This window comes from Sinocyclocheilus grahami, unplaced genomic scaffold (assembly GCF_001515645.1).
Source record: "Sinocyclocheilus grahami isolate Dianchi unplaced genomic scaffold, SAMN03320097.WGS_v1.1 scaffold2087.1, whole genome shotgun sequence".
Taxonomy (NCBI): Eukaryota; Metazoa; Chordata; class Actinopteri; order Cypriniformes; family Cyprinidae; genus Sinocyclocheilus; species Sinocyclocheilus grahami.
In genome coordinates, this window is record NW_015507266.1 from 47,250 (window position 1) to 72,981 (window position 25,732).

Genomic DNA, 25,732 nt, shown 5'->3' on the forward strand with positions numbered 1-25,732 from the left:
TTCTAACACGCCCCCACGTCTACGTCACGATGTAGGAAGATTTGCATAACACCGGCCAAATGTTCACGCAAAGAAAGGCGGCGTAACTTTTATTCTCGCTGTAGTATTGTTGCTGCCGCCATGTCGTGAAGGCGCTGTGTGTTTCGTTGTGAAAGCGAAACTACTTTGTTTGGCCTTCCAAAAGAGGACGATATCCACTTCTTCATGCCTAGAGCTGATCTGTGCTGGTCACTGAGGGAATACATCAACTTCGCGCTGTGGATTGCCGGATCGGCTTTCACTGTGGATGAAGCGGAGTCCAGCCCGGGGTAGTCACATGTGGTTGCCGCAAGCCCTCCGGACGCTCCTTCGTCGAATTCGCCGGGCAAGCCGTTCTCAAGCCCGCCCGCCACCGCTCACTCTAGCCCACCGGCCCCGTTTCGTTGTTAAAGCAAACTACTTTGTTTGCCTTCCAAAAGAGGACACGGCTAGAAATCAGTGGTTAAGTTGTATTTACAACACTGATCCAGAACAGTTCAACCCAAATATTCATTTGTGTGCAGCACATTTTATGGAGGACTGTTTCCTGATCCTGGTAAAGTACAAAGACTACAATGCAGGCTGTTCTGACTCACAGTCTGTAAGTACGTTTTCATTTGAAGGATTTGCCACTGATGATTCAAACGCGAGTTTTGAGCAGTGTAGAGTAGCGCTTGTTTGTCATTTCTCCGATCACAAATGCAGACATGGTTTTATGTTTACGCGCCGCGATGCAACGCATAAAAAGACAGTACAAGTCATTATAATCCGTAATTATGTCCCCACTGGATGCAACAAATGCCTTGTTTATAATGGGTTTTAATGTTTTGGTCTCATCGCTCCGGCCAGACAGGGCATCACAGTATGGCATCACGTAACATTTCCGTCACACACTTGAGGTATTCGGCCAATCACAACACACTGGCCAATCAGAGCACACCTCGTTTTTCAGACCGATGAGCTTTGTAAAAATCGACGCATTTCAGAAAGGCGGCGCATAGAGAAACAATAATGTACAGTATGTGGAAAATAATGTGTTTTTTTTTTACCTTAAACCGCATAAACATTTCATTACACCAAATACACAAAATAATGTTCTTTTAGCAACATCATATGACCCCTTTAAAGGCAATGAAAATAAATTAATTGAATGCAACCATGTAAGCCTTTATATTATGTGCAAAAAAGGGTTAAAATCACATTTCATTCTAACATTGCAATCTAAAAACAAATATAAAGCTTTTAAAGTGGAAGTTAAATTCACTAAACTAAAACTAAAAAAAAAATTAGAACAAAAGCACAGAGTTGTGTTAGGCTATTTTGATTAGCCCATTACAGTCACTTTACGGTCAGCGATATCATAAAAATAGACTTACTTGTAGGTTAAAAATTCTACATGTCACATTTATTGTCCAACTACAAATATTTCAGCGAAATGTGTATTTTAAATCATTATTTTTGCGCTCCTCTTTAATTGAGCTCTGTCTGTTTGGCGCGCATGTGCGCCGTGCGCTCGTTCACTGAAGTCTGTGAAGTATAGTGGAGAATCCCAAAGCAGAAGGCTCATGCACTTCTGACAGAAAAATTTAAATATTTCCATGGCTTTCTAACATTTACAGATGGAGAATATACCTGTGAAAGTTATGCATTCAGGAAGACAGCACCTCAAACACATTAAACAGCACGAGTAGCCTCTAGCGCAGGGATGGGCAACTTTGATAGTGACGAGGGCCAGCATTTTTTCTTCTTTATACCAAGGGGCCAGATTACTAATCAACGTCCACACACCTTTTACACCGTTTTACTCAATTTCCTTTTTATTGAAAAGGAAATTAAAGTATAACTAATGTCATTTGTTTTTAAAGATTTTATTAAGTATAAAACTTGTGCAGGTATGCTAATTCAGAAGGAAAACTTTGTTGGGAGTGGACAGAAATATTACCCTGACTAGCCAATGTAAACATTTCAATTGCATTGTCTGTAAATTTGCAACAAACAAATATACAGGGGTCATTTTCTTTTTTATCAGTAGCCTACAGAACATTCTCAAAACAATAGGGCTGCAGGTTCAGCTCTTACTAGGGCTGGGCAAAAAAAATATTTTTCGATATATGGTTTTTTAAAATGTGGTCGATTCAATGTTGATTCTCGATTTTTTTCAATATTTATTTCTGCAAACATTGAACATAAGATTTACGTTCATCTTATTACTAGTCTAATCCACTAGATGTCACCCCCTTATTTGCCTTGCGCGATGTTACAACGGTGAGTCCGTCATTCATTCATTGCTTAAAATGGCGGATTCAGGTGCTTTCCCGACGTCAACACCACCTTCCAGGGCTCTACAGTGCGACTGAAAACTACTGCGTGCGAATATAAACATTTTTTTAGGAGCACCAGTGCGACTGACCCGATCATCATCATACTTGTGATTGCGCTCAGGGGAGATTCAAATGTTTCTACGTGTTTTTGCAGCGTCGAGTAATGTATCACAGACATATCTCACGAATCCTTTCATAAGCAAAGTGAGCGATTCATTGCGCAGTGTAGAGAGCTTCGTTGATTATAGATGTGAGATCGAAATTAACTAAGATGAGTGCCAGCTTTTAATGATTTTTAAAAGAGTTTGTAAATGTGATACTGATTTAATACAATTCAATAAACAAGAAGTTAATATTAAGTGACTTACATTGTCTGACTATAACACTATTGTCTGATTTTGCTCTATTTCGTTGTCGAAAATAGTTTAAAACAAAGACACAGCGGAGCTGCTGCGCATCTCCATACAAACACAGCGGTGTTTCGTTTATGAATGAACTTTTTTTTTTCAGTGATTCATGATTACCTATTCATAAAAACAGTCACTTGATTCATTCCTGAATGAATTAGCTGTTCGAACGAATCAATTGAATGAATGATTCAGTGATAAAAATCTGGCGGAAACGGGCTTCCATACAAAACAGTTTGGTTATCCATATTCTTCAAAATATCTTCTTTTGTGTTCAACAGAAGAAAAGAAGTTCATACATGCATAAATAATGACAATATTTTTACTTTTGGGTGAACTTTCACCCAAAAGCCAGTATTAGTTTTCCTACACCGTTCATAGGCTTGCAGCCTCCATGTTACATTTAATGCTGTGAGATTTTATGTTTGTTTTGTCTTAAACATAAAATAACCTGATCCTGTTTGATCAAGGCATGCGACTGTTCTGACTTGTCCAATTTTCAGCATCAGTTTTTCATCTTGCATCAAAATTCTGTCTATTCATTGTATGCATTTGAAATATAGAGTTGGGTTTTGTTTTATTGTACCCAAGTGTACCTAAAATAAAAAGTGTTTAATATACAGGTTTAATTTCCTATTAATTAACCATTTGTAATCTTATGTTCACTGTTAATTTTTTATAAATATAGGATTTGTATTAAATCTATATTCATTCATATAGTCAAACCAAATCGAGAATAAATCGAAGCGAAATCGAATCGAATCGAGAGCTTGAAAATCTAAATCGAATGTAATAAAGAAATGAGCAAAGATGTCTAGAGGTTTTACCAAATGTTGTCTAAAAAAGGTTCATCTGGCGGGACATGAAGCGCGATCACACCCCTGAAGTCTTCCAGTGGCAGGTTCTACTATTTGGCACTGCGTGCTCACCGTGCTGTGCCACCTTCGCCCTCCAGAGGCATGCGAGAGATCCTGGCGGGCCAGATGAAGGAATCCAGCATTCGGTGGAGCTAAACTGCAGAGCTGTGGCACTCCGGGAATTGAGTTTGAGACCAGTGCTTTACAGTATACAAAATGGCCACTAGATGACAAGATACTCTTGCTTAATTGAAAAACTGTACTATACTTAAATAATTTACTAATACTTTGAACTACTGGCCTAATTTATGGACCTTCTTGAAAAAGGCACATATGAGTTTATTACAATACTACAAGTGTCATAAAAAAAAAGGTTGGGGTAACATATTTATTCGATGGAAATCCTACCCTCAAATGAATTGTTCATCCAATTAATTATTTTTTTGAGTGACGTACATATGAAAATTAAGTAAGATATTAAAGGCCAGACGACATTTTATCCAGTTACTACTGGTGAAAATCTGACATTTGAGATTATGACAGAGAGCAAATATTAATTATATTCAGTCTATTATATTCAGTAATAAAGTAGTATAATAAAACACACTACTGATCATTCATTGAATATTTGAATGGTAAATTCTTTCAATTGAATTATTTAAATATATTTAAAATGATGTCTACTCACACAAGATGACTGAAAAAATTATGCATTGAATTTATTAAATTTTTTTAAAGGTATAGTGTCACGAATCCTGTCCGTGGTCTTCCGTCTGCTCACCACCAGAGGTCGCCTTCTGATTATATTGACTCTCACACCACACAAACTGTTGCACGTCATCCTGGATTACATTTCCCATGCTCCATTGCACTGATTGGACTCACCTGCAGCCAATCACACACACACACACACACTATAACAACAACTCAATCCTTTTCTAATCGCCTAGTATTGTTTATCACTGTGATAGCTACTTTATGGAGCCTGCTCTAGTTTTCATAGTCTGATCATAGTCTTGCCTTGCTTGTTTTCCTGGTCAGTGTTGCCAATTTAGCTACCTTGTAGCTAGATTTAGTGACATCCCCGCCCCTTTTGAGACTTCAAAAGTTTAGGGACAAATATAGCAACTTCTTGGACAAACCTTATCTAAATTCTCATCTTGCCCACTGATCTACATTAATCTTTATATAGATCAGTGAATTTGCCATTGTGATGTCGTCTAGTGACATTTAGCTACCAGTTTTAGCTACTTTCAATTGAAAGCAGTTGGCAACACTGTTCCTGGTCCCTGATTCTTGCCACATATCTTGGATTAACCCTTTGTCTTGCTGTTTCGGACTGTGTTTACACCTCGCCTGGACTATTGCTCGTGTTATTGGATTACCTCTCGTCAAGCCCTCTGGATACTGTTCGCCAATCGAAGACCACGCTAGCCCTAGGAATATTCTTTGTCCTGCCTGTGATATACCCATGTTATCTGACCCTTGCCTGTTTATTGACCACACCTTTGTGAATGAAGCCTTGCACTTGGATCCGCACTGCTCACGTCTCATTCGCCCCGTAACAGTAAGTGGTTGCAATCAGTTTATTTTAGCTGCATATAAGAAACTAATTTAGTTGACTAACTTTCAGCATTTTTTTATTTATATAATGTTGCTAAAATAAATGGTTTGCAACCACTTAATATTTAGTATCATCTTTTTTTCAATGTGGCACGAGGTAAAATGCCCCCAGAAGACCACCTGACTATTTTTATTTTATTTGTTCAAAGATGGCACAAAATCCATTTCAGCACATTTGTAATTGTTACTTCACCTGAATATCAACATGCATGTTTTGAGGTTAACTATTCACATTTTGTAATCTATGACCGTATTAAGTTGAATTTCAAAGGTTTTGTGTCTATTCGTTAAGGAGAAGTTTGTGGACAATGTTTTTATACTTGTGGAGCAGATGTTATAGTTTTTATACTGAAGTAAAAAGATAAGAAACCCTTGGGGTATAAGATGGGCCGCCATAATTGGCACAGCGGTCCCAAGTGGCATGTTGTTACTAGTGTTTTTTTTTTTTTTTTAATTAAATATTTCAATGAATTAGATGTACATTTCAAACATCTTAGCTTTTTTAATTTAAAGGGCCTTTAATTTTGTTGTAAACCCTTTTTGTTTACTTTTCCTTGACTGCACTTCCTGTAGGTCAAGGGTGCCCAAACTCGGTCCTGGAGGGCCAGTGTCCTGCAGAGTTTAGCTCCAACTTGCCTCAACACACCTGCCTGGAAGTTTCTAGTATGTCTAGTACGAGCTTGATTAGCTGGTTCAGGTGTGTCTAATTGGGGTTGGCACTAAACTCTGCAGGACACCGGCCCTCCAGGACAGAGTTTGGAGACTCCTGCTGTAGGTGCTATATGATTTTTCTGTATATTTGAACGTTTTAACAATTGTTATAACACCAGTCAACCTGTAGTAATAATAGCATGGATCAGAGCCACAGTTAAACACAAGGTTTACACACTTCAGAGGAATGAACTTATGGTTGGCTTATTTATAATGCCACTCTAAATGGAATGGGAGTCACTTAAAATATAGACACATGGAGAAATGATGTTCAGGATGCAAAAATGTTTCATTTGTTTAACTGGCTCATTATTAGGAGTGGCCGATTGTATACTAAACCTTACTTTCCAAACTGCAATCTAAATGCAGGCCTATTTTTATAAAGTTATCAAATCAATCCTGTGTCCAATAAAAAAAGCTGAGGACTATTCTTAAAGAATCGACAGAACTACAATATTTATAATCATATTCTTAGTATTAATGGCATTAAATTCAAATATATAATACATCTATTATAATTATTCAGATACAATTATACAGATATAATACAGATGAAAATTTCTGTCTTGAACAATAGTTCTTCACTTCAGTGTACTTAAAATTAAAAATAAATTTTAACCTTTACAACATCTGTACAACTGTTTATTTACAAAATCGGATTGATTAATGTCTGATGTTGATGTCTGTTCTCTTCTCTCCTGTTCTGGATCTGAAGTCATAAAACAGAACAGCCACAGCAGCCACAGCAGCCACGCCCATCAGAGCAGTGACGACCAATCGGGTCACAGCTTCAATTTCAACTTCACAGTTCATTAACAATCACCACTTCAAAAAGTCTAAGATCACTAAAGACATACCTGAACTCAAATAGAAGTCAGTAATGTCCAAATGTTGAGTCTGGTTGCTGATAGGATTGTTGAGCACACAGCTGTAGGTGTTTTTATCCTGATATTCCACCTCCAGAGGTAGAGAGAGACTGATGCTGAGATCAGACTCACTGATGCTGGACAATAAACTATTTCCTTTGTACCAGGAGAGAGTCACATGACTCGCATTCAACACTGAACACAGGAAGATCCTCGATGATCTTTCAGATGATGAAGAAGATGGTAACATGTCAATGAAGATTACAGGAATGGGCAACAGAGCTGGAAAACAAGGAAGAAATGACAGTAGGTATGAGGGATGCTTTGTCAGTGATTATTGTGTGCAGAGTCCAAGTTTATTGTGATATGACTCCGTGAACATTTAATCAGTGCTGATACACTCCCATTTTAACATTTATAGTTGATTTACATTTCATATAGAATTACACTGTTTAAGAGACCGATGACATAAAAAGCTAATCAAAATATATATATATATATATTTTTTTTTATATAATATAAAATATGCACTCTATTAAAATGGTAAACATCTACTCACCATAAACAGTAACACTGTAACTCTTGATTGACTGCACATTTCTGACCATGATAGTTAGATCATAAACTCCAGTGTGTACAGACCTAGTGTTAGTGATGGTGAGTGATCCAGTTTGATTATCGAGCTGAAGTCTGGAGTCTATGAATCTCAAATCATCTTCATAAGATGTAGAGAAGATACCGCTCACTCTTTTGATTCTAGCTATTCGAATGTTTCCAAATGTCCACTCTATCTCATCACACGTCTGTATTTCAGTAACATTAGATTCTAGAATAAGAGTATCTCCCTCCATCGCTGCCAATGACTTCACTCCATTTGTCTCCGCAACAAAAACACCTGCAGAACATGTTTAAATATTTAAATATATACAGTAATGTTCTGTTGTTAACATGCATTGAGTGTCATGAAATAATGTTTTAATTAAATGTTAATTCATAAATCTATATTTGTCAATTGTTTGTTCATAATATATTCATCATGATTAACATAGCTTGAATTTACATGTGAACATTTTAACTTAACTGTAGTGTTACTAATAATTTAACGTTAAATCCTCTGACTCAAACATCATTACTGTGTGATGTTAATGGCGTCATTAAAAATACATTCATACTTACCAAGCAGATGACAAAAACACAAAGAAAACAAAATCAACGCGTGGATCATTTTCTTAAACCGTACGGCATAAATCGCTTAGTCTGTAGCTATCAACAGAACGTGTCATAAACTTGCTCCACTATCGTAACAACCGTATGAAGATGAATTCGAGGTTTGTAGAGCCGAACGAAAAAAAACACCTCTCACAGTCGCGCCTCCGTGAACGCGCTCAAGTATCAGCCTCCCACCCATCCACCCATGCAGATTAAAGGGGTTATGTGACGTTGCTAAAAAGAACATTATGTTGTGTATTTGGTGTAATGCAATGTGTTTATGCGGTTTAAGGTTAAAAAGCAAATTTTTTCCACATAATGTACATTATTGTTTCTCCTCTATGCCCCGCCTTTCTGAAACGCGTCGATTTTTACAAAGCTCATCGGTCTGAAAAGCGAGGTGTGCTCTGATTGGCCAGCTATCCAGTGCATTGTGATTGGCCGAATACCTCAAGCGTGTGACGGATATGTTACGCCTCTTACCATATTGTGATGATGCTCTATCTCCCAGAGCACAAGACAAAAACAATAAAATCCATTACAAACGAGGCATTTGTAGCATCCAGTGGGGACATAATTACTGATTATAATGATTTATACTGTCTTTTTACGCGTTGCGTTGTGTATCGCGCTGCGTAAACATGAAACCATGTCTGGAGAAATGACAAACAACAAGCGATACTCTACATTGCTCAAAATTCGCGTTTGAATCATCGGTGGCAAATTCTTTAAATATGAAAACGTACTTACAGACTGTGAGTCAGAAGCACCAGACTGTCCTTGCAAAGTTGGAACTGCCTCACTTTATAGAAACAGACACCGGCATTGTAGGCTAATATCACAGGAAACAGTCCTCATCCTCTGCAAAATGCGCTGCACACATCTGAATATTTGGGTTGTACTGTTCTGGAACAGTGTTGTAAATACAACTTAACCACTGATTTCTAGTCATGTCCTCTTTTGGAAGGCCAAACAAAGTAGTTTCACTTTCACAACGAAACACACGGCGGGCTAGAGTGAGCGGCGGGGGGCTGGCTTAAGAACGGCCGGCCGATTCGACGAAGGAGGGCTTGTGGCAACCACATGTGACGACCCCGGGCTGGACTCCGCTTCGTCCATGGTGAAAGCCGATCCGGCGATCCACAGCGCAAAGTTGATATATTCAGCATGGACCAGCACGGATCAGCTCTAGGCATGACGAAGCAGATATCATCCTCTTTTGGAAGGCCGAACAAAGTAGTTTCGCTTTCACAATGAAACACACAGCGCCTTCACGCCATGGCAGCGGCAGTAACAATACTACAGCGAGAATAAAAGTTACGCCTTCTTTCTTTGCATTTACATTTGGGCGGCGTTATGCAAATCTTTCCACATTGTGACGTAGATATGTGGGGGCATGTTAGAACGAGCCGTTTTAGGTAGGAGTGGTTAACTCTTAACTTTTATAAAGAATATCTCTTTGGATTTTAGACTTTAGTCTTTGCAACTTTACAGATCTTCTTTATGCACCAAGAGCTTGTAACACTCCAAAGAGAAAGGAAAAATTTAAATTGCATCATATGACCCCTTTAAAATTTAGGATTATACAATCATGCGCCTCAGTGATGGGGGTAATAATTTGGCAGGGAGTCCAAATTCGGGATACGAAGAGCCCAGTGCATTATGGGTCTTGAAGTTCCCTATCTAATCATGTATCACCGATTTAATAATAATAATAATAAAATAAATTGCCTTTCTACTACAAAGACAGCCAAATTTGATATGTTACCAGCGGTGAACTGCCCTTATAAGAGCAAGATGTTTGTCCACTCAAAAGAAGCCACATTCATTTGGGTCGTTCTGCCACTGAACTGACCTGAATTCAACTCAGACCGCAGCAGTTTTCACTTTGACTCCGAAACGAAGCTGTTAGAGTGCCAAATGCATTCAGATATTTCATCTTGCATAAATTTTTTTACTGTTTTTATTTCACAGTAAAGCTGTTTTAGGGGAAGTCATACGGTGAGATTCATGTTAGCAGGAAATTAAGTCCTTCATGCACACTAAGCATACAAGCTCACACAACCAGAAAGAAAAAAAATCACACTTTTTTTTATCATGTGTGTGTTGGCGTGGTCTTTCTTTGGGTTCTTCATTTTGTTTTGTTTTTTTTCACACTTTTTTTTATTCCAACGGCCTGTAATCATGTTTAGAGATAAAGATTCTGAACCATGAACCCAAAAGACATCTGTTCTCCAAACTTCTCATTTCCAAACATGTTTCATTTCACAAAAGAAGCTGAAAGGAGTTCATTGTTGAATTGACCGAACACACTAATTCTGTGTTTGTGTTCTTATTTCACTTCTCATTTTATAGCTACTGAATTAACTTTTCTTTCTTTCTTTTTTGTCCCCATAACATACTATACCTGAACTACACATACAGGAAACTCAGCATGGCTTGTGACAATTTTTGTGGAACAACACTTTTGTGTGGTTTTTCAAAGCCATTGCATTTTGACACATCACCACCCCTAGAGTCATAAACTGAGAATGTATGAAACAACAGTGACAGACTGGGGTCAGGTGTATTCCAGAATAAACCTTTCACAAAACCTTTCATCAGAGTTGTCCTAAAACTTAAAACCAAAATGCGTTCTTGTCTTAGGACAACTTTGATTAACTTTTTTTTGATCCACTTCAAATGTTGACTACTGTATACCCTAAATTCGTTAATTAAGTTAATTGGATGATTAACCGAAACCTTGCTTGCTTGAGGAATACATGGTTTCAGAAATGCATCCGGGAGTAGGTTTAGTCATGGCGAACGCACAAAACATTCTCAACAGAGCGACGAATTTACGAGTCACCATGAAAACGGATGCTAAGAAAAAGCTAACTTCCTTCTTCTTTTGGTCAATACTATTAACAAAATCTTTTTTTATTTTTACTGTGAACAAGAATTATATTGTTCGATATTTTTTGCAAATTATAAAAGACAGACAGGTTGAACTAAAACAAAAGTATATACTTACAGCTATAATATTGTTCACAATCCATTTCACGTCCATTTCAAAGCATTAACAAGTGTTGACATTTCCCAACAGCACAGCAGTAACGACTTTATGAACTACTTTACTTCTAAGGTCGATACTATTAGAGATAAAATTGTAACCATGCAGCCATCAGCTGTAGTATTGCATCAGATAGCTTGCTATAGATCGCCTGAGGAACAATTACACTCATTCTCTACTATAGGAGAGGAAGAATTGTATACACTTGTTAAATAATCTAAACCAACAACATGTATGTTAGACCCTATTCCATCTAAGCTCCTAAAAGAGGTGCTTCCAGAAGTCATAGATCCTTTTCTAACTATTATTAATTCATCATTGTCATTAGGATATGTCCCCAAAACCTTCAAACTGGCTGTTATTAAGCCTCTCATCAAAAAACCACAACTTGACCCCAAAGAACTAGTTAATTACAGACCGATCTCGAATCTCCCTTTTCTGTCCAAGATACTAGAAAAGGTAGTATCCTCACAATTATATTCCTTCTTAGAAATTAGTGTTTACTATTGTCATTTTGCATTATTGACACATTATTTTCCTAATTAATGCTGTTCAGTTGCTTTGACACAATCTGTATTGTTAAAAGCGCTATATAAATAAAGGTGACTTGACTTGACTTGACTTGAGCCTCATCAATAGGGCATGCCTGCACTGATACATCTAAAGCAAAGTAGAGAGTCCTTTGAATTCATTAAACTATCCATAAGCTTACCCGGGGAATAACCAAAATATGATGAAAACCAAAGTGTGATGAAAATCAAAATATGTTGATAAATCTGTCAGCCTGTCATGTGAGCAGATCTGAATCTAAAGTAATGGTAATTCTGAGGCTGCTGTATGATTCAGTTTTATAAAGTTTTATAACTAAGGAATGCTTTGGATAATAATGTGCTAATATGTGTCAAGGCCAATAAGTACATTTTATTGATTTCTACATAAGGAACTTGATCTTTACTGATGAAGACAGAACTAAGTTGTATGTGTGATCTTGCCATGATTCAAGTCTGCATATTTATTATGATATGGACTATCAATATGAATTTCATACAAAAGCTGTCAATGTAGTAGCCTACCCCATATCAAAAGGAACTACTATGCACCCTTTTGGGGTAAATAAGGTACAGTGTGTTTTTTTGAGAGAGTCTGATATTACATATCACGTTTGTATCTGTCTCTTTCTGTGTGAAAATGATCAGTTCAATTCCACACATTTTTAAATAGTATGACGTAATATAACGCTTTCACTGAAATCACGTGACTTGGACAGTTTGGTACGAGGCGAGCCAGTCATCAGTTGGATCGCTGCTGTCATTCAGTTTGGATACTGTCAGATACCACATCAGTATGAGGAACCATTCTTTCATTTTTTGGCTTTTATTCTTCGTGCACGGTGAGTCATATTTACTTTTACTAATCTAATACTTTCGGTTTCAATATACACCGGAAATGCGCATCTGCTGTTATCATCTATTTTTTCTCTTCAGTGTTTCTTAAAATACACAATTGTATATTTTTTATTCAGCGTTTCTTAACACACACAGCTGTATAACTTTTCTATTCTACAAATAGACGTTGTCATAAATTACATTGTGAATAATGACAGATGATAGCGCCACTAGAAGGGTGTTTTGTGGGTACGTTAGCCTGTGTTTGATAGTGAATACTAGAGGGCGCAGACAGCCTGACAGCTGGTGGTCATGACATAGATATCAGTCCTCTAGATCCTAGTCTAGATCAGTGTTTCCCAACCGGGGTGCCGTGTAAAAATCATTTTTTTAATATTTTTAAATTGCTAAAATGTTCAAAAAAGCATCTATTATATAATACCATGTCTGATGTCGCCAGTAATTAGAGATGCACTGAAATTCCGGCTGCCGAAAATTAGTTCACCGCTCAAGATTCACTTTCACGTGGTGTGTGTGTGCTCCGCTCAGTCGCTCGCGGCCCATGTGAGTGCTCCACTCATATACCTTTCATGCTCATCGGAACAGCAAAGTCCACTCAAAAATCAAGCTGACAGGAAACATCGATGTAGTACAGTATTGTTTCTGTTTGAAACAGCCCTACTGTGCTGTAACAAGGTGTGGTAAATGGGCAACTCTGGTAACACTGCCCTCTCATTCTCATCATCTGCTAACCGCTATGCTCATGTGTCCTCTGATAATAGTAGCTTTCTAGGATTAAACCTTATATAATTGGTAACAAAAATATATATATATATCTTAATAGCCCTACTGTGTGTTAGACCTACCTGAAAAACTAAAAAGCAATTTATTTAATTTGTAGGCCTATCGTTATTTTTTATTTGTGCTATCATTAGTAATTTCTTTATTTGTTCTTATTTTATTATTAACTGCTTAGCCTCCTTGTCATTTTTTATTCAATTCAAAGTTTTAAATCAAGCTATCTCTGTTGTGAATCATCATCAGAGTCGGGATCCATTTGCAGCGTTCTTTATTGCGTAACCAGACAAGACAGGGTCAATCACCAGTAGATACAACAGTGTGGGCTAGGCTGAGACAGAAACGTGGGACGGGCAGGAGGTCGAGGCAGGCGGCAGACAGACACAGAAGAATGACAATCCAAGTCGGGGCAGGCAGAGACAGATCAGAATACCATAAACAGTCCAAGGTCAAACGAAAAGGCAAGATACAGGTTTAAACGCTCAGAAGTGACAGCCGGGGCAAATCAAGACTTTGCGGTGAGTGACTGTGAGTGTCTGGCTTATATGTGTGTGTGCGTGATTCAATGCAGGTGTGTGCGTGCAATCAGTCCCGGGTATGAGGCATGATGGGAACTGGAGTCCGAATGGATAAAGTTAATATTCAGGAGAGAGTTCCCTCTGGTGGCGAGGAGGAGGCGGTACGGAAGCCTCCTCTGTAACAATCTCATGCTACTGCAACAAAATTACCCAGCTGTAAAATCAAAAATACACTGAGTGAGCAAAACTGTTTAATTACCATTATAACTAGCTATCTCACAATGTTTACATATGAATAAAAGCCTACATTAAAATCTGTCATATAAATTGGTCTCTTCATTAGAAATTAGCCTACTGATTGCCACCATTGATGGACAAAAAAATTGAATAATATTAAAAATATCTGTATGACATTATATTCTGCAGTTCTTCCCTGCTGTACCAAATATCTATACTTTTCAAATTATCACATCGAAGTTAGAAATTCAAGTATTGTGACAAAATTAATTTTGTAGGGTGCCACAAATTTGTTAAAATTTCCAAAGGGTGCCGCGACTAAAGAAAGGTTGAGAAACACTGCTCTAGATAATTTCTAATGATTAAACTGATGACCTATATCTGTGAAGAACGTTAAAACATTAATATGGTTTCTTTACTGTGTTGGAATAAAGTTAGTAGCCTACTATTTAAGAATAATATTTAAGAACCATAGCATGTTAACAACAACATTTCACATTGGTTGTTTTGTTTCTAGTTTTATGTATTTTATTCAGGCTGTACTACTCAGATGATTGTTACTCTGTAGGTGGGTTATTTGTGTATGTTTTGATATTGAAATATTTGGTATTTCTGATACAACGCACTTTTTACAGTCAGGTTTAATACAAGAGACAACACAATAGATATGTAATTCACGGTAGCAATTGCTGCACTTGAAAATAATGTCAGGATTGTATTTATTCATTTATCATATCCTGCACTACATTGTGGGAGGATCCTGAGTAAATGCCTGAATATTTCTTTGCAATATGTATATATAAAATATGGAAATTACTTCGAACCTCATGTGTACTCCCTGTATAGAAATGGTTTCTGTTTGTTCTCCAGGTGTGTTTGGTGTTGATGAAGTGAAGTCAGTGTCAGTGATGGTGGGAGATTCTGTCACTCTAAACACTGATGATACTGAAATACAGGGAGCTGCGAAATTGCAGTGGAGAATTCAAGGTGAAAAAAAATTCATAGCAGTGATTGATAGAGAGACCCAAGAAATTTCAGTACCTGGGAATGATGAAGAAATGTTCAGTGGCAGATTAGAGCTGATCAATGAGACTGGATCTTTGACCATCACAAACATCACAACTACAGACTCTAGAGTTTATGAACTGCAGATCAAGATTGGCAGAGTGACCAAACCCAGGATATTCAATGTGTCTGTTCATGGTGAGTAACTCAGTGTGATCATTATGTGGAATAACGGTCTTTGAAAATAATTTAGAATAATCACAATAATGCTTTATCAGTAACTGTTTAGCCTAATTGTTGGACCATATAAGGAACTAGTTGGGATATTTAGTAAAAATGACAAGAATCTGTCATTTGTTAATTCTCTTGAACTCTTATTTAAGTGACAAAAAAAGATTTTTACAAAGAAAAAATTCCAATGTTTTCACTGAATAATTTGATTAAGTTAGATTGTAATGGCTGCCAAACACTCAAAAAATTTTTGAATAGAGACATGTTTACCACTGTGTCACATCACCTTTCCTTTCAATTATGATTTTTTATTAAATAAAGATACTAATTGTTACTAATTTAAATTTTTGCCCAATCTCACTTTATACAAGACTTCATCTGCCCAACAGTCCGTGGTCATCATCGTCTTATTCTCCTTTTCATGATGAGCCTGACATTTTCACTAAGAGCTTGAAAACATACTCTTTGAATTTTTTAACAGCTAAACTATAATTATTTCATTGTTATAGACTGTATATACACACTACCAGTCAAAAGATTTTGAACAGTAAGATGTTTAATGTTTTATAAAGAAGTCTCTTCTGCTCACCAAGCATGAATTTATTTGATCCAAAATACAGCAAAAGCAGTAATATTGTGAAATATTTTTACTTTTTAAAATAACTGTTTTCTATTTGAATATATGTTCAAATGTAATTTGTTCCTTTGATTTCAAAGCTGAATTTTCAGCATCATCACTCCAGTCTTCAGTGTCACATGATCTTTCAGAAATCATTCTGATATGCTGATTTGCTGTTCAAGAAACATTATTATTATTATTATTATTATTATTATCTTCAATAATTTAAAACAGTTGAGCACATTTTTTTTCAGGATTCTTTGATGAATAGAAGAAAAAATGGGGGGGGGATTATAGAAATGTATATTTTTATTCAGCAAGGATGCTTTAAATTGATCGAAAGTGATGATAAAGACATTTACAATGTTACAAAAGATTTCTATTTAAGATCAATGCTGTTCTTCTGAAATAGTATTCATCAAAGAAACCTGAAAAAATTCTACTCACCTGTTTTCAACATAAAAATAATAATAAATGTTTTTTTTTAAGCAGCAAATCAGAATATTAGTATGATTTCTGAAGGATCATGTGGCTGGAGTAATGATGCTAAACAGTCAGCTTTGAAATCACAGGAATAGATTACATTTTAAAATATATTCAAATAGAAAAGAGTTATTTGAAATAGTAAAAAATTTACAATTTTTACTGTTTTGCTGTATTTTGGATCAAATAAACTTCTTTAAAAAACATTAAAAATATTACTGTTCAAAAACTTTTGACTATATTACTTCCATAATGTGATGTATTTCAGACTGAAACAGGATAATCTATGAGAAAATGTGCAAGACAGAAATTGATTAAAAATGTAATCTTTCCAGATTTCTAATCCTCTCAAATTATCTCCAAATATTTCTAATACTCTCCAAATAAAGCATTTCCATATCCATAATATTAACAGTGATTATACAGAGGCTTCACTTGAAGCTTCAGACTTCACCAAAACCTATTAATCCTGTCATTCTATCATTTTAGACAAAACTAAAAACTGTGTTCTTTGAGCATTTAAAAATCATAACTTCATATGAATTGTTCAAAACGTGGTGATTTTGTGACACGTGCTATGTGAACACACACACAAAGTGGACATCATTCAAAAAAGTGATCATAAAAATAATCATAAAAAATAGCCAGACTTGTGTTGTACATGGTAAAAAAAAAAAAAGACTGCCATAAGAAGTGAATGGGATAAACAAAAAATATTAGAATACAGAGACATTTTTGGGACGTGCAATCTACAAATCAGCCATGATGCAGAAAAAAGCACACAGAAGTAATGGGGTGAAACTCTAAAGCATCAAAATTCCAAAAATAGACACACACACACACACACACACCTATCTATGTGTATACTGTGTATAACTGGTGTTACTGTAATGCAGAGCAAGTTTTGAGAATTTGTAAAATATAAAGTCAATAATTTAGCCATAATGCAAAAAAATAATCACACAGCATCAACTGATTATTTTTATATAAAGTTTGGGAATCCTTGGTTTGTACAAAAAGTCACATAAACAATGTCACCCATTTACTTACATTTGATTAGTCGCACAGAAATCGGCCACAACCTGAAATGCGTGTTACATTATAATGCTTTTTTTAAATATTTATTTTCACATTTAAAATAAACATCTCTGTTTTAAATTTCTGTTTGTTCTCCTCATATGTTCGTTGTTGTGACAGATGTTGTGGAGTCAGTATCAGTGATGGAGGGAGATTCTGTCACTCTACACACTGGTGTTACTAAAATACAGGGAGATGATCAGATACTGTGGAAGTTTGGAGATCAAGGCACCATCGTTGCTCACTTAACCTGTTAACAGTCGCCCCCGCTAGTTGAGCTCAAACCCAAACCTGACCTACACAAACTAAAACAGTCACAGTTCATCAACCCTCTGGGCTACAGGCAAAACTGAGGGCTCTTTAGAAAGATGATAGTTAAGAGTTTGTTGTTTAGAAGTCATAATTCATTAAATTACTATTAAAAAAATAAGAGAAGCTTACATATTTTCGAAAAGTTATTATCATTTTATCTGCATAAAAGATGTTTATGAATAAAATAAATGAAACTGTGCCAGAGCATGAAATAAATAAATGAATAAAGTTAAATGCATAGCTCTGAACAAATTATAATTCACATCTGAACATTAAGCCACTAAAAATGATATTCCTGTAAGCTTATGCTTAGTAAAAGGTCGTTTAAAAAAGGGCACTTGGAGACTCCAAAAAGGGCCATTAGTAATTTATATGTGGTGAAACACAATATAACGTAATTTACAATTGAACACAGTTGTTGAAGCTGCAAATTATGAACACTAAAGCATGTCTTACTTTACCTGAAACAAGGTTTTTTGTTTTTCTGGAAGCAATGGCACATAAGAGTCACAAACATGACTGGAGGTCATATCTATCCTTTATCCCTGTTCTCAGTTCATCCTCAAAGGTCTGACCCAAATGACAAAATCTGTGATTCCCGACTGTTATTTTGTCATCCACTCTTCACACATTCACATTTTTGCATTATGGCTGATATACAGGAAACGGCCCGCACTGCCATATCTCAGCACTTGCATTTATATCTATCTCTGATGCTCACATCACTTTATTTTACTTTCATTTTCTGAAATATACCTTTCGTACAGCATTGTAGATCCACCTATATACTTTTACCTCCAGGCTGCAAACATTTATATCTTTGCCTTTACATAAAATGTATAGTTGAAAAGAGGACATAGGTCGCCTGTATGCTGTAAACCATAATGACTGTGGCAGAAATGACTGTGGCATAATAACTGTGTCTGTTGGCTGACAGCATGTACAAAAAAGGCATGTAGCATAGTGTTCGTACAGTGTAAGTCTCTGTGTAGCGTACTGTGTAGTGTACTTTTCAAATAACTGTTTATACACTGTTTTAAGAAACTTACATTCAGGTCTGTCTCTATTCTGATATGGATTGCCCACTTTTTGTCATTCAGTCAATTATGATGTATAAAAAGTCCTACTCACTCTTTTTCTCATTAAATATCCTGTTTCACTTGGTACTGTAACATTATGGAAGTAAAATAGGTTGTGAAAACTGTTTCAAGCAAGTTTTAAAAGTTAAAATGAATGTTTGTGAGGTGAGGTTTGTTTTTAATGTTAAAATATTGTCTCAAGTACCTTTAATATGCAGAGTTGTCAATAAATTTGTCATTTGTAGGTTGATTCCCTAGAAAATGTAATACTGTGACTGTGTGGCTCTGTCAGAACACTGATCTGTTTGTTTGAGCATCAGATCAGTTTGACTAAGTGGTGCTGGCTCAACCGGTGGAGTGAGTATGGGGCAGGACTATATTTGTGGGAATATCAGGGGTGGAAGACAGATGCAGAAAGGATTTGGGAACCCATTTTAATACTTAGTAATTGCCATTACCCTAATTGCCACCTCCACTTTATTCCAGCAGCACATAAGTTACACAATGCACAAAATACACAATTTTAATACAAATAGGCCTATTACAATTCCTAAATGCCAACTTCTGTGCTTGAAAACCTACACACAAGGCTGATTACAAAAAACAGAATTCATATAGCCTACACTCTGTAATCATCTATTTGTTGGTCTCATTTTCCATTCATCAGAAATTCACTATCTTTAAACTGGCTGACTGTGTGCAGTGAATATTATAGGTTGTGCAAATTCGGACGACACGACAGCCGGTGGCGCTGTTAGACTGTTCTGAATGACTGACCAATCAGCGTTGTAGAAAGAACGCGGAGGGCGGTGTTATGATCATAGGATCATAGCAAACATGATAATATTATGTTTTACTGCTTAAATACATCCTAGAATACACAATTTATTGTAAAATTGAAAATAATTATAATTCTCTCTAAAGATGTTACATACATGAAACAGAATTAATCGATATTTCTCTTAAATCAACATTTTTTGGACTAAAGAATCTTAAATTATTTTATACTCTGGATTATTGCCGTTATAACTACGGCTATATTTGTATGATTTAATTTGTCTTTCATCTTGACAATACAAAAACAATTCATAACTCCCCGATTTAATGTTGCGTGTATTGGTGCGATCTCTTGATACGAATTGAAATAACGTCGTGGCTGTGACATTTTGAGCGTAAATATAAAAGCTTGAGACTTCAGACTTTCTACTGACATATTGCTTGTCAAAGTTAATTAGGGTTCTAATGGTGAAAGCATGCAGTAAATATAAACAAACATATTAGGAACCAGCGATGGTCTCGTGCAAGTTAATGGATTAAACAGCGCTGCTGACTCGAGGTGGAGTAACGTTCATCTGAATAATCAGACCGGAGATCTTACCATTGGAAACATCCGAAGCAATCTGACTGGGAATTATAAAGTGGAGATCAACAGCAGAAGTACGATCTTACACAAGAAATTACGTATTAATTTTAGTGGTGAGTAGCTCAAGCCTTCTATAAATGTTTTAATATTTTGTTAGTTTTGTGATTCTGTAAACACGTAATCGTAGGCCTACACTAAATAAACAATTTTAATGTTATGGAGAGGACCATGGATTTTATTTATTAATTTGTTAATTGGGGTGAATTCAGTTTGTTTACACTTTAGATATACAAATATCGCAGTAAGAAAAATATAATATTTAGGCTATATTTCAGTGTTTCCCAAACTGTAGTTTCTGAGGAATCTACAGGAAGTTCGCGAGTTGATGAAAAGCTAATGATTAGTTAAAAAATAAAAAGTCAAATTAAAATAAACAGTTTTATATTAAAAACAAACAGAATAAAACACGTATAGGCAGGGACTTGCAGAGAGTTCCTCAGGGGCAGGGGCTCAAATGTAAAATAGGGGCATTGTAAAAAAAAATAATAATAATTATAGGTCAAAAGTTTGGATACATTAGGCTATTGCAAGAAGTCACTTATGGTCATCAAGCCTGCATTTATTTGATCAACATTTTAATATAATTTAAAATATATTTTATTCAATACTGATTTATTATCCGTGTTAGAAAAGGTTGTGCTGCTTAATATTTTTATAACATGTGATACTTTTTTTCAGGATTCTTTGATGAATAAAAAGTAAAAAGTTAGCCTGGGGTCAGTATTTTTTTTATTTATTTTTAAATTTGTTTTTATTCATCAAGGATTTCATCAATTGATAAAAAAGTGATAGTTGGTAGAAAACATCTCTATTTTAAATAAATGCTGTTCTTTTTAACTTTTTATTTATCAGTGAACCCCAAAAAAGTATCACAGGTTCCAAAAAAATAAAATAAATTTCAGTTTCCAACATTGATAATAAATCAGCATATTAAAATAATTTCTGAAGGATCATGTGACACTGAAGACTGGAGTTATGATGCTGAAAATTCAGCTTTGCATCACAGAAATAAAAGATATTTAAAGTATTTTACAGTTTTTTTCTGAATTTTTGATCAAATAAATGCTGGCTTGATGAGCATAATACACTTTCTTAATGCTGCATAATTATCAAAAATGGTAATATAATAAAGTCCTTTCACATCACCGTTTCGCCAGCCTACACTTCACATAATAGGCCTGTAGTTGGCACTTGGGCTACATTGTTTGGTTTATTTTTTCTTTCCGGCGACCCATAGGCACTCACTGAAAGAATCATATATGGCTTGAGAGTCTAGGTTTCCGAACAGACTGTGGAATATCAGCCAGTCAAGCAAAACGTACGCAACCCATAGCAACGCCTCAGATTGACAAATTATGCAAAAATAAACAGGAATTTTCAGACTTTTGAGCGATTTATTACTGTTTTGTACACATTGTCATGTTAATTATAATTCAAATGAATTTTGTTTTACTGACCACAATATCATTGCTATTTGTCTGAGAGGGGCACTTTTGAAAAAGGGCAGGGGCTTGAGCCCTATGTTCCTCTGTTCTTCTCTCTGATTAACGTTTGTTGTATCTGTTCACTGAAATGACTGTAAAACACTGTTATAGAAACTTAATCTAACATTTATAAACTTTTCTTGGTTGTTTTCCAGGTGTGTTTAGTTCCGATGGGGTGAAGAAAATGTCAGTGAGGGATGGAGATCCTGTCACTCTACAGACTCGCATTACTGATATAACAGCAGATGATGGCATCCAGTGGACGCTTGGACCTCAACACACTTCCGTAGTAAAAACTGACAGAGAGAATCGAAGAATAATATATAATGAGCATGATGTGAGATTTACAGACAGACTGCATCTGAATATTCAAACTGGAGATCTGACTATCAGCAACACCAAGACTGAAGTCTCAGGACTTTATCAGATAAAGATCATCAAACACGTGTATACCATAGAAAAGAGCTTCAGTGTTTCTGTCAGTGGTAAGTGCTTTAATAAGTCTTTCAAAAGCAATGTCTCATTTAGGTTTGTGCTTTGTGAACAATATATATTTTGTGAAATTATCACAAATTTGTTCAGACATTTATTCCAATAGGGAAAAAAAACAACACGTCTGTTTAGATCAAATCAACTCAGGTTATATAGTGCTGATGACTGTTGTGGAAATTCTGACTTAAAGTAATAAAATAATTGTGAAGACTGAGAATGAAACCAAACAGAGTTTTGTCTTTGTCTTGCTTTAATTCTCTGCAGAGAATGATCTGGTTTCCACACAGCTTGAGTCTGTGAGCAAAGAGATAACAGGCAGGCTCACAGCCCAGTTTTATATCCTTCAAAAATATACATTGAAGACATGAGAATTCTTAAGCCAATCATGTTACTCAGTGCACATCACCCCATAGTACATGGTACTGCCTGTTAATGTAGGTGTCTGGTTACTTTCAGAACTGCTCGTTCCTGGTACACAACTTCTCTGAAAAGACCTCATTCACTCTATAGGTTACCATTGAATACTTATTGAGTACTGATTAAAGATTACATTCAAAAGATGTAGGCTATGTAAGATAAATGTATTAAAGTGAGATCAATGCAATCAATGCAAATTAAAAAATGTCCATAACATGATTGTCTCACTTTGACTGTTACAGAATCAGACCAGCACACTTCAGATCCAGGACATGACAGATATTATGTCCCCCTGATATTGGTTAGTGTAATCTTTGGACTGGTGATTGTGATTGAAACTGCTTTCTTGATTTACTACAGGAAGTATAAACAAGACAGACAAAGTAGTAAGTATTTACCTACAGCTTATAATATGACATTTATTGTGCTTTCAAAAACCTTTTGAAATTTTGTATTCATATTTTGTCACAGTTTCTGTTTTCAGTTCATTCTGATTACTTCTAAAAAACGTTTTTTTAACCTTTTACCTTTTAAAATAAAAATAGGTATTACTTATTCAGTGTTTGATCTCAGCAGCATTTGTTGTGCAACATGGTTTTTTTTATTTTGGGGGGGGGGGGGGGGGGGGGTCTTCTGGGGCATTTGACATGTTTCAAATGTCTTCGAAACATTTGAATGGTAATTATGTTTGATGTGCATGTGCCGTAATTAAGTTTATCCATTCAGATATAAAACACCATTACAAAGAAAATAATTAATACAGAAATATTATTTACAGCACCAATCTTGTGCTATTTTGCTTTTCACCGAAGAACAAACACTGTACATGTTGGTAATTAGTATGGTTAATAGTGTACCATTAGGAGCTTACAGCTAACCTACAACCTACAAAACCTACAAAAGCTTAGAATTTTAACTCAGAATAATTAAAGGCCAGTTAGTAGCAACTATCCATCAGCAGAACTGAATATCCTGATTTATGTCTATGATATAGTCTATTTATTTTTAGACAGAGAAATTCTGATCACACTTTTGTAAACTTCTGCACCATTATTTATTTTATTTATTCATTTATTTATTTTTGCCGCTGTTCCGGGTCTAAGTGGCTTCTTGCCTGCCTATGATACTGAAAGATTTACAATGAAAATGTGTTTGCTTTCAGCAAGACACTGGGTCCCTTATCAGGATGAACAAACACTGTAAGACGTGTTTGATATGGATTCATTCCTCTTGTTCATTCAGACATCATTACAACATTAACACCAATAATACAAATATAAAGAAAAAAGTCTACTTTTGATTTAACTTACAAATAACCTACTATTCTCTGTGACACTGGCCTTCATTTAGTTATTAACCCTGATATATATTTGAGAACAGATGTGTATGTTGTTTGGGAAATAATAAAATATTGGAATTCAAAAGAAAGGTCTTTGCTACTTTAGATTTCTAAATCTAAAATATAGTAATATAAGAATAAATATTTCATCAAATTATTGTATTTAAATATTTTGTATTTTATATATATTTCAATTTTAAGAGCGGATTTTTCATTGTTTGAAATATATGGTGGACTTTAAAAGGTTAAGAATTTCATTATGAGTTTATTAATTAAATGTAATACAGTGGCACTAGCCCTCTGTAAAACACAGTTACTGTTGATGCATTGAGGGTAAATAAGAGGGTAATTTAAGCAATTAACCAAAAGCTTAATGTTAAAAGAAATTGTTTAATAGTTACAGCAGGAGCCCTGACTCGGTGTTGATAATATTCATCATTTTATGTTTATAATACTGTGGCTTCATTAGTTAATTATTAAAACACTAATAATACAATAATTTGGAAGACAATTCTGCTTCAGTGTTATTATGAAGAGTTAAGACAAAGTTGTTTGTTTTTCTCTTTTTAACTTCTGTGATTCTGTGTTTTCTCAGATGCTACTGCTGGTGAAGGGAATGGTTTGGCAACAGAATCAGGTGAAACAGAAGACTTACAACAGCAGTAGTTTATAGTCAGCTCAATAATAATGTTTGAAATCAGCTCATGTGTGCTTCTGAGAAGTGAAACTAGTGAAGACTTTCATTTGATTTGGCATAAATAGTGAAACATGCTTTTATTTATTGTGACGTTGATAACAGTTCACACCATTCACACTCATGATGATCATATTGTGTTATTGTATAAAGAGACAGTTTGACTGATGTTCCCCTGTAAATAATCTTAATGTGTATATGCTTTTATTCTTTTATGTATGTTTTTATTTGATACTCATGCACTGTTACATTACACATTTTTTTATTTGGCTCTGTCACTTGGTAAGATGTGAATTTGATATCTTAAATGTGGTTTGAATTTAGAGTGACTCTGTTTCCATGAGGATTGCAATGCTAAATGCTCTTAGCATCACTTTGATATTACTGAACATTTTATTCATTCAGCTATTATTAATAAACCTCTGTTATAACAAGCACTTTTTTCCATTTCACATTGTGGATGAGCATTGAGAAAATAAAAACTTGTTTTGCCATTAATTGTGGTTTGATTGTTAACAGATTTCCCAGCCAACAAAAATATGTTCTAAGGACGTTTTGCTAACATTCCCACAAAGTCCCATGAATATTTCTGTATGTTCTCTAAACATGTTTCCTTTGTACCAGAAAGTCAATTGATTCACATTCAACACTGAACACAGCAATGAACAATCCAACAGCCGTGACTGTTGTACGTGAACGTGCCTCACATGATATGGTCTATGAAAAGTAACATTTCTGAAATAAAAAAAACGTTATCATGGTAATCATAGTTTCCACTGATATACAGGTACTATAGTTATTATTAAAAATAAATCTTCTAAAAAAACAGATAAATGAATATGTGATCTACATAATTTTTGAGATTTTTTCCAGTAGGCCTAACAGCTATGCAAACATCCAAAACTTGTAGGCCCACTATAGTTTTATTTTAGAAACATTCGCTGTAGTAAGTACAGGTGCATCTCAATAAATTAGAATGTCGTGGAAAAGTTTTATTTTCAGTAATTCATTTATTTCAGTAATTCAACTAAAATTGTCAAACTCGTGTATTAAATAAATTCAATGCACACAGACT

General features: G+C 35.4%; 2 protein-coding genes across 3 annotated transcripts in view; one reads left to right on the forward strand and one right to left on the reverse strand.

Annotated features, from left to right (window-relative positions):
- Positions 1-8,119, reverse strand: part of LOC107573999 (hemicentin-2-like) — a 28,499-nt gene extending 20,380 nt beyond the window's left edge. The window contains exons 1-3 of the mRNA XM_016260469.1: positions 7,980-8,119; positions 7,363-7,698; positions 6,795-7,085 (exon numbers count right to left, since the gene is read on the reverse strand). Coding sequence (XP_016115955.1) covers positions 6,795-7,085; positions 7,363-7,698; positions 7,980-8,028 — 676 coding nt within the window. The 5' untranslated portion in view covers positions 8,029-8,119. The remainder of the gene's footprint in view (positions 1-6,794; positions 7,086-7,362; positions 7,699-7,979) is intronic.
- Positions 8,120-12,334: 4,215 nt separating this feature from the next.
- LOC107574000 (uncharacterized) lies at positions 12,335-24,872 on the forward strand. Of its 2 annotated transcripts, XM_016260471.1 has the most exons (6): positions 12,335-12,454; positions 14,873-15,205; positions 21,871-22,200; positions 22,867-23,010; positions 23,787-23,823; positions 24,559-24,872. In XM_016260471.1, the coding sequence occupies exons 1-6, from the start codon at positions 12,409-12,411 to the stop codon at positions 24,572-24,574; spliced, it is 906 nt and encodes a 301-aa protein (XP_016115957.1). In that variant the 5' UTR covers positions 12,335-12,408; the 3' UTR covers positions 24,575-24,872. The 2 variants fall into 2 exon arrangements, with proteins under 2 accessions (XP_016115957.1, XP_016115956.1); XM_016260470.1 differs by lacking the exon at positions 23,787-23,823.
- Positions 24,873-25,732: the final 860 nt, after the last annotated feature.

Excerpts from the sequence above, each read along its gene's own strand:
- LOC107574000 (XM_016260470.1), top strand. The coding sequence starts at position 12,409 with ATGAGGAACCATTCTTTCATTTTTTGGCTTTTATTCTTCGTGCACG. Across the intron at positions 22,201-22,866 it reads CTTCAGTGTTTCTGTCAGTG|AATCAGACCAGCACACTTCA; the intron begins GTAAGTGCTTTA and ends TGACTGTTACAG. Across the intron at positions 23,011-24,558 it reads TAAACAAGACAGACAAAGTA|ATGCTACTGCTGGTGAAGGG; the intron begins GTAAGTATTTAC and ends GTGTTTTCTCAG.